Below are 15,689 nucleotides of genomic sequence, written 5' to 3'. Positions count from 1 at the left end.
AACTGCATGAAGTTCAACAAGGCCAAGTGCCGGGTCCTGCACCTGGGGCGCAATAACCCCAAGCAGAGCTACAGGCTGGGAGAGGAATGGTTGGAGAGCTGCCAGGCAGAGAAGGACCTGGGAGTGATGGTGGATAGTCAGCTGAATATGAGCCAGCAGTGTGCTCAGGTGGCCAAGAAGGCCAACGGCATCCTGGCTTTTATCAGAAACAGTGTGACCAGCAGGGCTAGGGAGGTGATCGTCCCCCTGTACTCAGCTCTGGTGAGGCTGCACCTCGAGTACTGTGTTCAGTTTTGGGCCCCTCGCTACAAGAAGGACATCGAGGTGCTCGAGCGGGTGCAGAGATCACAGAAGGGTTCAGAGAATCACAGAAGGGTTGATGTTTGAAGGGACCTCTGGAGATCATCTCGTCCAAACCCCCTGCTCAAGCAGGGCCGCCTAGGGCAGCTTGCCCAGGACCATGTCTAGGCAGCTTTTGAAGATCTTCAAGGAGGGACACTTCACAACTTCTCCGGGCAACCTGTTCCGGTCACCCTCAGAATAAAGAAGTGTTTCCTAATGTTCAGACAGAACTTTCTTTGTTTCGATTTGTGCTTATTGCTTCTTGATATTTCACTGGACAAAAGAGCCTGGTTCTGTCTTCACAGAATCACAGAATCACAGAATTTCTAGGTTGGAAGAGACCTCAAGATCATCGAGTCCAACCTCTGACCTAACACTAACAGTCCTCCACTAAACCATATCCCTAAGCTCTACGTCTAAACGTCTTTTGAAGACTTCCAGGGATGGTGACTCCACCACTTCCCTGGGCAGCCTGTTCCAATGCCTAACAACCCTTTCGGTAAAGAAGTTCTTCCTAACATCTAACCTAAAACTCCCCTGGCTCAACTTAAGCCCATTCCCCCTCGTCCTGTCACCAGGCACGTGGGAGAACAGACCAACCCCCACCTCGCTACAGCCTCCCTTGAGGTACCTATAGAGAGCGATAAGGTCGCCCCTGAGCCTCCTTTTCTCCAGGCTGAACAAGCCCAGCTCCCTCAGCCGCTCCTCGTAGGACTTGTTCTCCAGGCCCCTCACCAGCTTCGTCGCCCTTCTCTGCACCCGCTCGAGCACCTCGATGTCCTTCTTGTAGCGAGGGGCCCAAAACTGAACACAGGACTCGAGGTGCGGCCTCACCAGAGCTGAGTACAGGGGGACGATCACCTCCCTAGCCCTGCTGGTCACACTGTTTCTGATAAAAGCCAGGATGCCGTTGGCCTTCTTGGCCACCTGAGCACACTGCTGGCTCATATTCAGCTGACTATCCACCATCACTCCCAGGTCCTTCTCTGCCTGGCAGCTCTCCAACCATTCCTCTCCCAGCCTGTAGCTCTGCTTGGGGTTATTGCGCCCCAGGTGCAGGACCCGGCACTTGGCCTTGTTGAACTTCATGAGGTTCGCACAGGCCCACCTCTCAAGCCTGTCCAGGTCCCTCCGGATGGCATCCCTTCCCTCCAACTGATCTCCACCTGGACATTGAGTCGTTGACCATTCAGCCAATTCCTTACCCACCGAATGGTCCATCCGTCAAATCCATGTCTCTCCATTTTAGAGAGAAGGATATCATGTGGAATAGTGTCAAATCACAGAATCACAAAATGACCGAATGGTTGAGGTTGGAAGGGACCTCCAGAGATCATCTAGTCCAACCCCCCTGCTCAAACAGGGTCACCTAGAACATGTTACACAGGATTGCATCCAGGCAGGTTTTGAATATCTCCAGAGAAGGAGACTTCACAAACTTTCTGTGCAGCCTGTTCCAGTGCTCTGTCACCCCAACCATAAAGAAGTTCTTCCTTATATGGCAATGAAACCTCCTGTGGTTCAATTTATACCCATTACCCCATGTCCAACCACTGGCCACCACTGAGAAGTGTTTGGCCCCATCCTCTTTACATTGTCCCCTCATGTTTTTGTAGAGGTTGATAAGATCCCATCTCAATCTCCTCTTCTCTAGGCTAAACAGGCCCAGCTCACTTAGTCTTTCCTCATAGGACAGATGCTCCAATCCCTTAACCATCTTTGTGGCTCTGTCCTGGACCCTCTCTAGAAGTTCTATGTCCCTTTTGTACTGGGGAGCCCAGAACTGCACACAGTATTCCAGGTGTGGCCTCACCAGAACTGAGTAGAGGGGGAGGATTACCTCTCTTGACCTGCTGTCCACACTCCTCCTGATGCAGGCTAGGATCCCATTGGCCTTCTTGGCCACAAGGGCACATTTCTGGCTCATGGTAAGCTTGTTGTCCACCAGGACTCCCAGGTCCCTCTCCGCAGAGCTGCTCTCCAGCAGGTCAGCCCCCAACCTGTACAGGTGCCTGGGGTTGTTCCTCTCCAGGTGCAGGACCCTGCACTTGCCCTTGTTGAACCTCAGGAGGTTCCTCTCCATCCAACTCTCCAGCCTGTCCAGGTCCCTCTGAATGGTCGCACAGGCCTCTGGTGTGTCAGCCACTCTGCCAAGCTTTGTACTGTTCGCAAACTTGCTGAGGGTGCACGCTGTCCCTTCATCCAGGTCACTGATGAATAAGTTAAATAGCACTGGACCCAGTACCAACCCCTGGGGGACACCACTAGCCACAGGCCTCCAACTAGACTCAGCACCGTTGAGCACAACCCTCTGAGCTCTGCCATACAGCCAGTTCTCAATCCACCCCACTGTCCACTCATGGATCCCACCCTTCCAGAGCTTGTCTATGAGGATGTTATGGGAGACAGTGTCAAAAGCCTTGCTGAAGTCAAGGTAGTTAACATCCACTGCTCTCCCCTCGTCCATCCAGCCAGTCATCTCATCGTAACAGGCTATCAGGCTGGTTAAACATGACTTCCCCTTGGCGAACCCATGCTGACTATTCCTGATCACCTTCTCGTCCTCCACATGCTTAGAGATGGCCTCCAGGATGAGCTGCTCCATCACGTTTCCAAGGATGGAGGTGAGGTTGACTGGCCTGTAGTTTCCTGGGTCTTCCTTCTTGCCCTTCTTGAAGACTGGAGTAATGCTGGCTTTCTTACAGTCCTCAGGCACCTCTCCTGTTCTCCAAGACCTTTTGAAATACTTTGCACAGGTCCAGGTAGATGATGTCAGTTGTCTTCCCCATCCACAAATGCTGTAACCCCATTGCAGAAGGCCACCAGATTTGTCAGGCACAATCTGCCCTTAGTGAAGCCATGCTGGCTGTCACCAATCCCCTCCTTATTTTCCATGTGTGCAATGTGTGCACCCTCATTGAGTGCACCCTCGGTAAGTTTGCGGACGACACCAAGTTGGGGGGTGGGGGGGGAGTGTTGATCTGCCGGACGGTAGGAAGGCCCTGCAGAGGGACCTGGACAGGATGGGTCAATGGGCAGAGGCCAACTGGATGAAGTTCAACATGGCTATGTACTGGGTCCTGCACTTTGGTCAGAACAACCCCGTGCAGCGCTACAGGCTTGGAGCAGAGTGGCTGGAAAGCTGTGCAGAGGATAAGGATCTGGGGTGTTGGTCGAGGCTCACCTGAACGTGAGCTGGCTGTGCGCCCAGGTGGCCAATGGCATCCTGGCTTGTATCAGGAAGCCAGCAGGACTAGGGAGGTGATTGTCCCCCTGTACTCTGCTCTGGAGAGACCACACCTTTTGTACTGTGTTCTGTTTTGGGTCCCTCACTACAAGAAAGACATTGAGGCCCTGGAGAGCGTCCAGAGAAAGGCAACAAAGCTGGTGAAAGGTCTAGAGAACAAGTCTTATGAGGTGTGGATGAGGGAACTGGGGTTGTTTATACTGGAGAAGATGAGGCTCAGGGGAGACCTTATTGCTCTCTACAACTACCTGAAAGGAAGTTGTGGGGAGCTGAGGGTCGGCCTCTTCTCGCAGATAACTACTGATAGGACTAGAGGGAATGGCCTCAGGTTGCACCAGGGGAGGTTCATATTGGAAGTGAGGAGAAATTTCTTCTCAGGAAGAGTAGTCAGGTATTGGAATGGGTTGCCCAGGGAGGTGGTGGAGTCACTGTCCCTGGGGGTGTTTAAGGAAAGGCTGGACTTGGTGCTTAGGGACATGGTTTAGTGGGTGATATTGGTGGTAGGGGGATGGTTGGACCATATGATCTTGGAGGTCTTTTCCAACCTTAATGATTCTATGATTCTACGTGCCTTAGCATTGTTTCCAGGAGGATCTGCTCCATGATCTTGCCAGGCACAGAGGTGAGACTGACATGCCTGTAGTTCCACGGGTCTTCCTTTTTTCCCTTTTTAAAAGTGGGGGTTATGTTTCCCCTCTCCTAGTCAGTGGAGTGACACAACTTCTCAAATATGATGGGCAGTGGCTTAGCAACTACATCAGCCAGTTCCCTTAGGATCCGTGGATGCATCACATCAGGTCCCATGGACTTGAGAACCTTCAGGTTCCTTAGATGGTCTCGGAATTGGGTCTGTTTATCAGGAAAAATGATTAGTTAAATGTATGATGCAGTTAAACAGCATTGCAAAGAATTATCACAGAATCACAGAATCATCTAGGTTGGAAGAGACCTCCAAGATCACCTAGTCCAACCTATGACCTAACACTAACAAGTCCTCCACTAAACCAGTTCTTCCTAATACCCAACCTAAACCTCCCCTATGCAACTTTAGCCCATTCCCTCTCATCCCATCACCAGGCGCGTGGGAGAATGACCAACCCCCACCTCGCTACAGCCTCCTTTGAGGTATCTGTAGAGAGCAATAAGGTTGCTCCTGAGCCTCCTCCAGGCTGAACATTCCCAACCCCCTCAGCCACTCCTCGTAAGACTTGTTCTCCAGACCCCTCACCAGCTTCGTCGCCCTTCTCTGGACTCTTTCGAGCACCTAGATGTCCATCTTGTAGCAAGGGGCCCAAAACTGAACACAGGACTCGAGGTGCAGCCTCACCACAGCCGAGTACAGGGGGACAATCACTTTCCTACTCCTGCTGGCCACGCTGTTTCTTATAAAAACCAGGATGCTGTTGGCCTTCTTGGCCACCTGAGCACACTGCTGGCTCATATTCAGCCGACTATTGACCAATACTCCCAGGTCCTTCTCCACTAGGCAGCTTTCCAGCCACTCATCTCCCAGCCTGTAGCACTGCTTGGGGTTGTTGCGCCCCAGGTGCAGGACCTGGCACTTGGCCTTGGTGAACTTCATGCAGTTGGCCTCAGCCCACTGGTCCAGCCTATCCAGATCCTCCTGCAGAACCTTCCTACCCTCGAGCAGATTGACACATGCACCTAACTTGGTGTCATCTGCAAACTTACTGAGGGTGCACTCGATCCCCTCATCCAGATCATCGATAAAGATATTAAAGAGGACTGGCCGCAGTACTGAGTCCTGGGGGACTCCACTAGTGACCGGCCTCCAACTGGATTTAACTCCATTCACCACGACTCTTTGGGCCCGGCTATCCAGCCTGTTTCTAACCCAACGAAGCGTACGCCAGTCCAAGCCAAAAGCAGCCGGTATCTTGAGGAGAATGCTGTGGGAAACGGTGTCAAAAGCCTTGCTGAAGTCAAGGTAGACCACATCCACAGCCTTTCCCTCATCCACCCAGCGCGTCACTTTGTCACAGAAGGAGATCAGGTTTGTCAAGCAGGACCTGCCTTTCATAAACCCATGCTGACTGGGCCTGATCGCCTGCTTGCCCTGCAAGTGCCACGTGATGACTCTCAAGATAATCTGCTCCATGAGCTTCCCTGGCACTGAGGTCAAACTGACAGGCCTGTAGTTTCCCGGGTCAGTCCTCTGGCGCTTCTTGTAGATGGGCGTCATGTTTGCTAGCCGCCAGTCAACTGGGACCTCCCCCGATAGCCAGGACTGCTGATAAATGATGGTAAGTGGCTTGGCCAGCTCCTCCACCAGTTCTCTCAGTACCCTCGGGTGGATCCCATCTGGCCCCATTGACTTGTGCACATCCAAGTGCCGTAGCAGGTCACCAACCAGTTCTTCGTGGATAGTGAGGGCCACATCCTGCTCCCCATCCCCTTCCACCAGCTCAGGGTACTGGGTATCCAGAGAACAACCGGTATTGCCGCTAAAGACTGAGGCAAAGAAGGCATTGAGCACCTCCGCCTTTTCCTCATCTCTTGTAACTAAGTTTCCCCCCGCATCCAGTAAAGGATGGAGATTCTCCTTAGGCCTCCTTTTTGTGTTGATGTATTTATAAAAACATTTTTTGTTATCTTTAACAGCAGTAGCCAGATTGAGCTCCAGATGAGCTTTGGCCTTTCTAATTTTGTCCCTGCACAGCCTTGCAACATCCTTATAGTCCTCCCTAGTGGCCTGCCCACTTTTCCAAAGATTATAAACCTTCTTTTTTCTCCTAAGCTCAAGCCACAATTCTCTGTTCAGCCAGGCTGGTCTTCTTCCCTGACAGCTCGTCTTTGGGCACGTGGGGACAGACCATTCCTGCGCCATTAAGATTTCCCTCTTGAAGAGCGCCCAGCCTTCCTGGACTCCTCTGCCCTTCAGAACCGCCTCCCAAGGGACTCTACCAACCAGTGTCCTCAGCAGCACAAAGTCAGCCCTCCGGAAGTCCAATACAGCGGTTTTGCTGGTCCCCTTCCTGGCCTCACCAAGAATAGTGAACTCCACCATTTTGTGGTCACTCTGCCCAAGACAGCTCCCGACAATCACATCCTCCACCAGTCCTTCTCTGTTTGTGAAGAGAAGGTCTAGCGGGGCGCCACCCCTGGTAGGCTCACTAACCAGCCACGTCAGGAAGCTATCTTCCACGCTCTCCAGAAACCTCCTTGACTGCTTTCTCTGGGCTGTGTTGTGCTTCCAGGATATGTCAGGGAAGTTGAAGTCCCCCACGAGAACAAGCGCTGATGATTTCGCAATTTCTGTCAGCTGCCTGTAGAATTCCTCATCCGTCTCCTCATCCTGGTTCGGCAGTCTATAACAGACCCCGACCAGGACGCTAGCCTTGTTGTGCCTGCCGATCCTAACCCAAAGGGACTCGACCTTGTCATTCCCAGACTCGAGTTCTACAACCTCGAAAGACTCTCTAATATAGAGAGCCACACCACCACCCCTTCTGTGCTGCCTGTCCCTTCTGAAGAGCTTATAGCCAGGCATTGCAGTACTCCAGTCATGAGACTGGTCCCACCACGTCTCAGTGATGGCAACCAAGTCGTAGCCTGCCTGCTGCACGATGGCTTCCATCTCCTCCCGTTTGTTACCCATGCTGTGTGCATTGGTGTAGATGCACTTCAGCTGGGCCATTGCCTTATCCTCCGGCCTTGCCATCATTCCCCCTGGCACAGCTCCAACAATCCTTGCTTCAGCCCCATCCCCCTTCTTACCTAGTTTAAAGCCCTCTCAATGAGCCCTGCCAGCTCCTGGCCCAGGATCCGTTTTCCCCTAAAAGATAGGGACCCGTCTGCAGCAATCAGGCCGGGTGCCAAGTAACGTGCCCCATGATCAAAAAACCCAAGATTTCTGTGCTGGCACCAGCCCCTGAGCCACGTGTTTATCAGGTGGGCTTTCCGTGTCCTCTCAGTACCCCTCCCTGCCACCGTAGGGATAGACGAAAACACCACCTGCACTCCCGCTCCATCCACTAACCGTCCCAGTCCCCTAAAGTCTCATTTGATAGCCTTCAGGCTTCTCTCTTCAATGTCATCACTGCCAGCCTGGACTATCAAAAGAGGATAATAGTCAGAGGGGCGAACCAGGTTGGGAAAACGAGTTGCAGAAGCTGCTGAAGGAGAAGGTGAATCGAGTCAGTTGCAGAAGTGAAAGCCATTCAGCTGGCTTTAGATATTGCTGAACGAGAAAAGTGGCCAGTTCTCTATCTCTACACTGATTCATGGATGGTAGCAAATGCCCTGTGGGGGTGGTTACAGCAATGGAAGCAATGGAAGCAATGGAAGCAAAGCAACTGGCAGTTGCAGCCCATCTGGGCTGCAGCATTGTGGAAAGATAGTGCTGCCCGAGTAGAGAACCTGGTTGTAAAGGTATGCCACGTACATGCTAACATACCCAAGAACGGGGCCAGTGGAGGACATCAAAACAACCAGCAGGTGGATCAGGCTGCTAAGATTGAAGTGTCTCAGGTAGATCTGGACTGGCAACATAAAGGTGAATTATTTATAGCTCGATGGGCCCATGACACCTCAGGCCATCAAGGTAGAGATGCAACACACAGATGGGCTTGTGATCAAGGGGTGGACCTAACCATGGACACTATAGCACGGGTTATTCATGGTTATGAGACATGCTGCTATGAAGCAAGCCAAATGGTCAAAGCCTCTTTGGTATGGAGGACGATGGCTGAAATATCAATATGGAGAGGCCTGGCAGATTGATTACATCACACTCCCTCAAACCCGCAACAGCAAGTGCCACATACTTCCAGTGGTGGAAGCAACCACCGGATGGCTGGAAACATATCCTGTGCCCCATGCCACCGCCTGGAACACTATCCTGGGCCTTGAAAAGCAAGACCTATGGCGACATGGCACCCCAGAAAGAATCAAGTCAGACAGTGGGACTCATTTCCAAAACAACCTTATAGACACTTGGGCCAAAGAACATGGTATTGAGTGGGTGTATCACATCCCCTATCATGCACCAGCCTCCGGGAAAGTTGAGCAATACAATGGATTGTTAAAGACCACACTGAAGGCAATGGGTGCTGTGACATTCAAAAATTGGGATATGCATTTGGCAAAGGACACCTGGTTAGTCAACACTAGGGGATCTGCCAACCGAGCTGGACCTGCCCAATCAAACCTGTTACGTACTGTAGAAGGGGATAAAGTCGCTATAGTACATGTAGGAAACATGCTAGGGAAGACAGTCTGGGCTACTCCTGCCTCAGGAAAAGGCAAATCCATTTGTGGTATTGCTTTTGCTCAGGGACCTGGATGCACTTGGTGGGTAATACAAAGGAATGGGGAGGTCCAATGTATACCTCAAAGGGATTTAATACTGGATGAGAATAGCTCATGAGTTGAATTGTATTATGTTAGTTATTATATGATACTGTATGTCATCACTACCATGATTGCTATATGTCAATGTCCTATCAATGGTATCACAGTAACAGCCACACAGATAACGATGAATGAATTTTGATAGAAATAGACAAGCACAGAGATATGATGGAACGAGAACAGGCTTCAACGTGTGACGATCCAACATCACACACCATCTCTTCTGTTCTGAAAGACTGCTGTGACAGATGGATCCCGAAGTCAGTCATGGACTACACACACTCAGTGGACATTATATATACATATATGAAAAGTGGTGATTAATTGGAATGTATTGGAAAGTGTGCAACCATGACATAAATGGTATGGAATAAGGGGTGGCTATATTGTCCTGGTTTTGGCTAGGATAGAGTTAATTTTCCTTCTAGTAGCTCGTATGGGGCTGTCTTTCAAATTTAGGATGAGAATAATGTTGATATCACGCTGATGTTTTAATTGTTGCAGAGCAGTGCTTACACCAAGCCAAGGACTTTTCAGCTTCTCACTCTGTCCTGCCAGCAGGCAGGCTAGGGGTGCAGCAGGAGCTGGGAGGGGACAGACCCAGGACAGCTGACCCAAACTGACCAAAGGGGTGTTCCATACCATCTGACGCCATGCCAAACAAAATATAGGGGTGGATAGCTGGGGTAAGGGTACTGGCTGCTCAGGGATAGGCTGGGCATCGGTCAGTGGGTGGTGAGCAATTGCACTGTGCATCACTTGTTTTGTACACATTGTTATTAGTAGTACTATTGTCATTATTTTTAGTCTTTAACTACTTCCACAACAAAGTTCGGAGTTGATGTAATCAGGCTCCTGCTCATCGGTTTTCTGATCTTCTTGTGTTTCTTCATCCACCGAGGGTGGAATGCTGTTGTTGATGTTGAACGTAACCGTTACCCTTTCTTTTCTGTTCTAATAAACTGTCCTTATCTGAACCCACAAGCTTTCAGATTTTTTTTCTGATTCCCTCCCCTATCCCAGAGAGGGAGGGGGGAGGGTGACCAAATAGCTGTGTGGTGCTTAGATACCGGCTAGGTTAAACCACAGCAGTCGACTTGCTACCTTTTTCATTGTATTTTTGTTCTTTCATTTTTAGGTCCCTTGACCTAAGCCATTTGCAGTTTTACAAAAAGCTTTGTAAGTTGGCTTTCCAGTGCCATGAACAATATTGGAGATTGTCCAGAGAAGGGCTACAAAGATGGCAAAGGGCCTAGAGGGGAAGACATATGAGGAGCGGCTGAGGTCACTTGGTTTGTTCAGCCTCAAAAAGAGGAGGCTGAGGGGAGACCTCATCATGGGCTACAGCTTCCTCGTGGGGGGGAACGGAGGGGCAGGCATAGATCTGTTCTCCCTGGTGTTAGGAATATTTTAACAATTCATGTCCATAAAGAACAGTCCTGTCTGCCTCTGGGCCCTGCACTGGCAATTTAATTCTTGAACCACAGATGCAGTGTGTCCCAGTCTCCCCCTCATTCTAGTCAATTTATCAAGTCTTTAGAAAATACTCCTCAAATTTATGAACCTGTTTGCTTTTGTTATTCCGTACTTCTATTTCTAACAGTTACAGCCTTTATTTTTTCTTCTTCGAGATTAACTTAACACTTCTATAGGTGTGACTGTCCCTGTGAATGGCTGGTGAAGAATGTTTTAATTACTGGTGAAGTGTCAATAGGAAAGCTATTTGTGTTTGTATGAAGTCTTTGATGTCTGGGGGTTTCAGAACAACTGATAACAACTAGCGACTGTTATGGGATACTATGCAAGCCTCTGATATCTGGCCAGGTGGCCAAGAGATTAAGAAGAAGAAAAAAGAAGCTGAAGGACGGCTAGGAGACAAGACCTGCAGGGGATGCTGTGTAAACTTGACACGGTGCCAAGGAGTACAAAGGGGAAGGACAAGAAAAAAACTTGGAGAGGAAGACTACGAGCATTCAGCATGAAAGACCCCTAGAGACCCCCAGAGGAGACTGATGCGCATGCTCCAGTAGGAGGGACTGGACCCCGGAAGCTAATTATAATAACCTGTTTTTTTTTAGAAGTAGTAATGAATATGTATTAGTCTAGGAGCATAAAAATCAGCTGCTTGATGTAACTGGTGTGCGTCCTGGTGGAGCGGAGACTCCCGGTGCACCCAGCGCTGTTTGCTTACCTCTATTCTTTTAATAAATCCTATTTTTTTATTTAATCCTAATTTGAATACTGAGCCATTTCTAACACTGGTGACCAGTGATAGGACCCGAGGGAATGTAGTCAAGCTATGACAAGGGAGGTTCAGGTTGGATATCAGGAAAAGGTTCTTCATCGAGAGGGTGGTCGCACATTTGAACAGGCTCCCCAGGAACAGTCACAGAACCAAGCCTGTTGGAGTTTAAGAAGCATTTGGGCTATGCTCTCAGTCATGTGGTCTGAATTTTTGGATAGACCTGTGTGGTGCCAGGAGTTGGACTTGATGACCCTTGTGGGTCCCTTCCAACTCGGGATATAGTATTGTATTCCATTCCATTCCATTCCATTCCATTCCATTCCATTCCATTCCATTCCATTCCACAGAGAATGATACAATCCAAGGTAAACAAAGCTTACTACGCTTTTCATTACTTTATGCAAATATACACTGAATGTCATTTAAGATCTACAAGTAGCAACATTTTTACTTTATGCTATGTCATATTTAGGTTGAAGTTCAAACATGAAACAAAGGACTGGAAATACTTTTCTTTAGAAAAAAAAAAAGGAAAAACTATATTTGTTCTATTATATGTGAATTGCAACATCTCAGGGCTCATAATTTGACTTTGCTACTTAAAATACGGTAGTCCATATGACGTCATTAAAAGAATGTGCATTTAAATTCATATTTCAGTAAACATTATAAATTTGATCAATAACCAACTTACATAGCTCCATTTGTGTAGACTGTGTCACTTCCCTCCACGTACTGAATCTGGGGTGAGTAGATATGCTGTACTGGTTGCACAGTCTGTACTTGCTGTATCTGTAAACGCAAACACCAGAAATATAGGTTAGTTTACCTTATAAAAAATGACTGACTAGTGCTTCAGTGCATCTAATAGCTTCTAAACAATCCAGAGTCATGGAATATACCTGTTCTCACAATTCCTAAATAACACAGAAGGCAGCATTGTGCTGCAATTCTGTAATATGGAAAGTGGAGTACTAACATTGGAGACACATGCCCTTGTCAGAATAGGTCCTAAAAATTTCAGTGTAATCCTAGAAGAGTCTATTAAATTCTGTCCAACAGCAATTTTTCCTACTTGTTCTTCTCCACTATTAACTCATATACTTCAAAAGGAAAGTCTAAACTTCATTGTTAACCTAAGGAAGAATGAATATAAAAACCTGAATTCTGAAGAAAACACAACACTTTGAATAAGACTTTTCAAGTGTGTGTATTTGGCTTACATGTGTTTACGTGGCAAGGTTTTGGTAGCAGGGGGCCATAGGGGTGGTTTCTGTGAGAAGGATCTAGAAGCTGCCCCATGTTTGGTAAGGGCCCCACTGCTGACCAGAGCCGAGCCAATAAGCGATGTTGTTTTGCGCCTCTGTGAGAGCATATTTAAGACAGGGAAAAAAACGCTGCGCCACACAGCAGCTGGGAGAGTGAGAGGAGTGAGGAACGGCCTTGCAGGTGCCAAGGTCAGTGAAGAAGGAGGGGGAGAGGTGCTCCAGGCGCCGGAGCAGAAGTCCCCTGCAGCCTGTGGTACTCCATGGGCTGCAGGGGGACATCCTGCTTCACCATGGTCCTCACTCCTCTCACTTTCCCAGCTGCTGTGGGAGTGGCTGCCCACTCGAGTGGAACCACGACAACATGGCAAAGACTTGGTAGCAGGGGGCTGCAGGGATGGCCTCTGTGAGAAGAGCCCAGGAGCTGCCCCATGTTAGATAAGAGCCAGTTTCAGCCAGCTCAAAAAGGGACCTGCTGCTGGCCAGAGGTGAGACATGAACAACTCTGGTTGCGCCTCTGTGAGAGCAGATTTAAGAAAAGGAAAAAACAGCTATGCAACAGCAGCTGGGAGAGAGGAGCGAAAAAAAATGGGAGAGAAACAATGAGGCAGACACCAAGGTCAGTGAAGAAGGAGGGGGAGGAGGTGCTCCAGGTTCTGAAGCAGAAGTTGCCCTATGGCCTGTGGAGAGGACCATGGTGAAGCAGGTTGTCCCCCTGCAACCCATGGTGTACTATGGCGGAGCAGATCTATGCACTGCAGCCCATGGAGTAGCCGACAGTGGAGCAGGTGGATGTGGCCTGAAGGAGGCTGTGGCCCATGGAGAGCCCCCACAGGAGCAGACTCAAGGCCAGACCTGGTGGAGAGGAGCCCATGGTGGAGCACGTGATCTGGCAGAGGCCACTGCTTGTGGGGGACCAGTTCAGGGCTCCCCAGTACAAGAGGAACACAGAGCTACTAGAGATACTAGAGCTACATATAACTACTAGAGCGAGTTCAGAGGAGGGCTACTAAGATGATTAGAGGACTGGAGCACCTCTTGTACGAGGACAGGCTGAAAGAGGTGGGCCATTGATGAGACCTCATCAATGTATATAAATGTCTGAAGGGAGGGTGTCAAGAGGATGGAGCCAGTCTCTTTTCAGTTGTACCTAGCAACAGGATGAGAGCCAACGGGCACAAACGGAAGCACAGGAGGTTCCATCTGAATATGAGGGGGCACTTCTTTACTGTGAGGGTGACAGAGCACTGGAACAGGTTGCCCAGAGAGGTTGTGGAGTCTCCTTCTCTGGAGATATTCAAAACCTGCCTGGATGCCATCCTGCGCAATGTGCTCTGGGTGATCTGGCTCAGCAGGGGGGTTGGACTAGACCTTGTCAGAGGTCCCTTCCAACCTCGGCCATTCTGTGATTCTGTGAACACTGACACCTGGGGAACACCACTAGTGACTGGTCACCAGCTGGATTTCACTCCATTCAACACCAATCTTTGGGCCTGGCCATCCAGCCAGTTGTTAACTATAGAATAGAATATAGAACCATAGAATATCCTGAGATGGAAGGGACCCACAAGGATCATCGAGTCTAACTCCTGGCTCCACACAGGTCTAGGCAAAAATTCAGACCATGTGACTGAGAGCATAGTCCAAACACTTATTAAACTCCAACAGGCTTGGTGCCGTGACTATGTCCCTGGGGAGCCTGAAGCAATGCGCTTCCCTCGACCAACTAGCGATGCCATGCTTGATGCACCTCAGGATACGGTTGGCCCTCCTGGCTGCCAGGGCACACTGCTGTTTCATATTAAACTTGCTATCAACGAAAACCTTCAAATCCCTCTCTGTGGGGCTGCTGTCCAGCATCTTGTCACCCAGCCTGTGCATATAGCCAGGGTTGCCCCTTCCCAGGTGCAGGACAAGGCACTTGCTCTTGTTAAACTTCATGTGGTTGGTGATTGCCCAGCTCTCCAGTCTGTCCAGATCTCTCTGCAAGGCCTTTCCACCCTCAACAGAGTAAGCAACGCTTCCCAGTTTAGTATCATCAGAAAATTTACTGAAAACATCGCCAGACTGATGTAGCCTCATTTACCATAACCCTTTGAGCCCTAACCATAAGCCAATTGCTCACCCATCGTATGATGTTTTTGTCCAGTTCTATGCTGGACATTTTGTCCAGTAGGATCCTATGGGAAACTGTGTCAAAAGCCTTGCTGAAGTCCAAAAAGATCACATCAGCTGGTTTCCCTTGATGGACTAGATGGGTGATCTTATCATAAAAGGAAATCAAATTTGTTAAACAGGACCTACCCCTCGTGAACCCATTCTGGCTGTGACCTATGACTGCGCTGTCCCCCAGGTGTGCTTCAATAACTCCCAGGATAATCTTCTCCATAATTTTACCAGGCACTGACGTGAGACTGACAGGCCTGTAGTTACCAGGGTCTTCTTTCTTGCCCTTCTTGAAAATTGGCACAACATTTGCCAGCTTCCAGTCTACTGGGACCTCTCCAGATTCCCAAGACCGTTGAAAAATAATTGAGAGAGGTCCTGCGATGACGTCAGTCAGCTCTTTGAATACCCTGGGATGAATCCCATCCAGACCCATGGACTTGTATGGATCCAGGTGGAGTAGCAAATCCCGCACACGTTCAGGGTCGGTTGGGAGTTTATCATTCCCACCGTCACGGTCTTCCAACTCAGGGCACCCAGGGTCTCGAAGCCCATCATCGGCATCGAAGACAGAGGCAAAGAAGGCATTAAACGTCTCTGCTTTGCCTATGTCCTTGTTTGTGAGGTGACCATCCCCATCAAGTAGCGGACCTATGTTTTCTCTGGTCCTCCTTTTTGTATTCACACATTTAACTGGCCCTAAAATGGAGCCCTGGGGGACCCCACTGGTGACCGGCTGCCAGCCTGATGTAACCCCATTTACCTTATCCCTTTGAGACCTACCCGTCAGCCAATTATTCACCCAAGTTATTATGTTTTTATCTAGCTGTATGCTGGACCTTTTGTTCAGTAGAATAAAAAATATGAAGGAGTTTAAGAGGAAAAAAAAATAACATTAAGAGAAAGTTATTTTTTGAAATTTTTAATTTTTAAATTTAATGCATTATTTTTTTAAATTTTGATTTAATAAATTAAATTTTAAAATTAACTTTAAGAGAATTGAAATTACTATTATTATTTTTTTATATAAATGATCTGGAGAAAGGACTAA

The 15,689-nt window shown here is 48.9% G+C and overlaps 1 protein-coding gene across 1 annotated transcript in view; it reads right to left on the bottom strand.

Annotated features, from left to right (window-relative positions):
• LOC116501455 (transcription factor RFX3-like) overlaps nt 1-15,689 on the bottom strand; it is a 148,855-nt gene that overhangs the window by 97,138 nt on the left and 36,028 nt on the right. The window contains exon 3 of the mRNA XM_032207029.1: nt 11,902-11,999. Coding sequence (XP_032062920.1) covers nt 11,902-11,999 — 98 coding nt within the window. The remainder of the gene's footprint in view (nt 1-11,901; nt 12,000-15,689) is intronic.

This window comes from Aythya fuligula, chromosome W (assembly GCF_009819795.1).
Source record: "Aythya fuligula isolate bAytFul2 chromosome W, bAytFul2.pri, whole genome shotgun sequence".
NCBI classification, from domain to species: Eukaryota; Metazoa; Chordata; class Aves; order Anseriformes; family Anatidae; genus Aythya; species Aythya fuligula.
The sequence above is the reverse complement of the archived record's forward strand: the minus strand, read 5'-3'. Positions and strand labels throughout refer to the sequence as shown.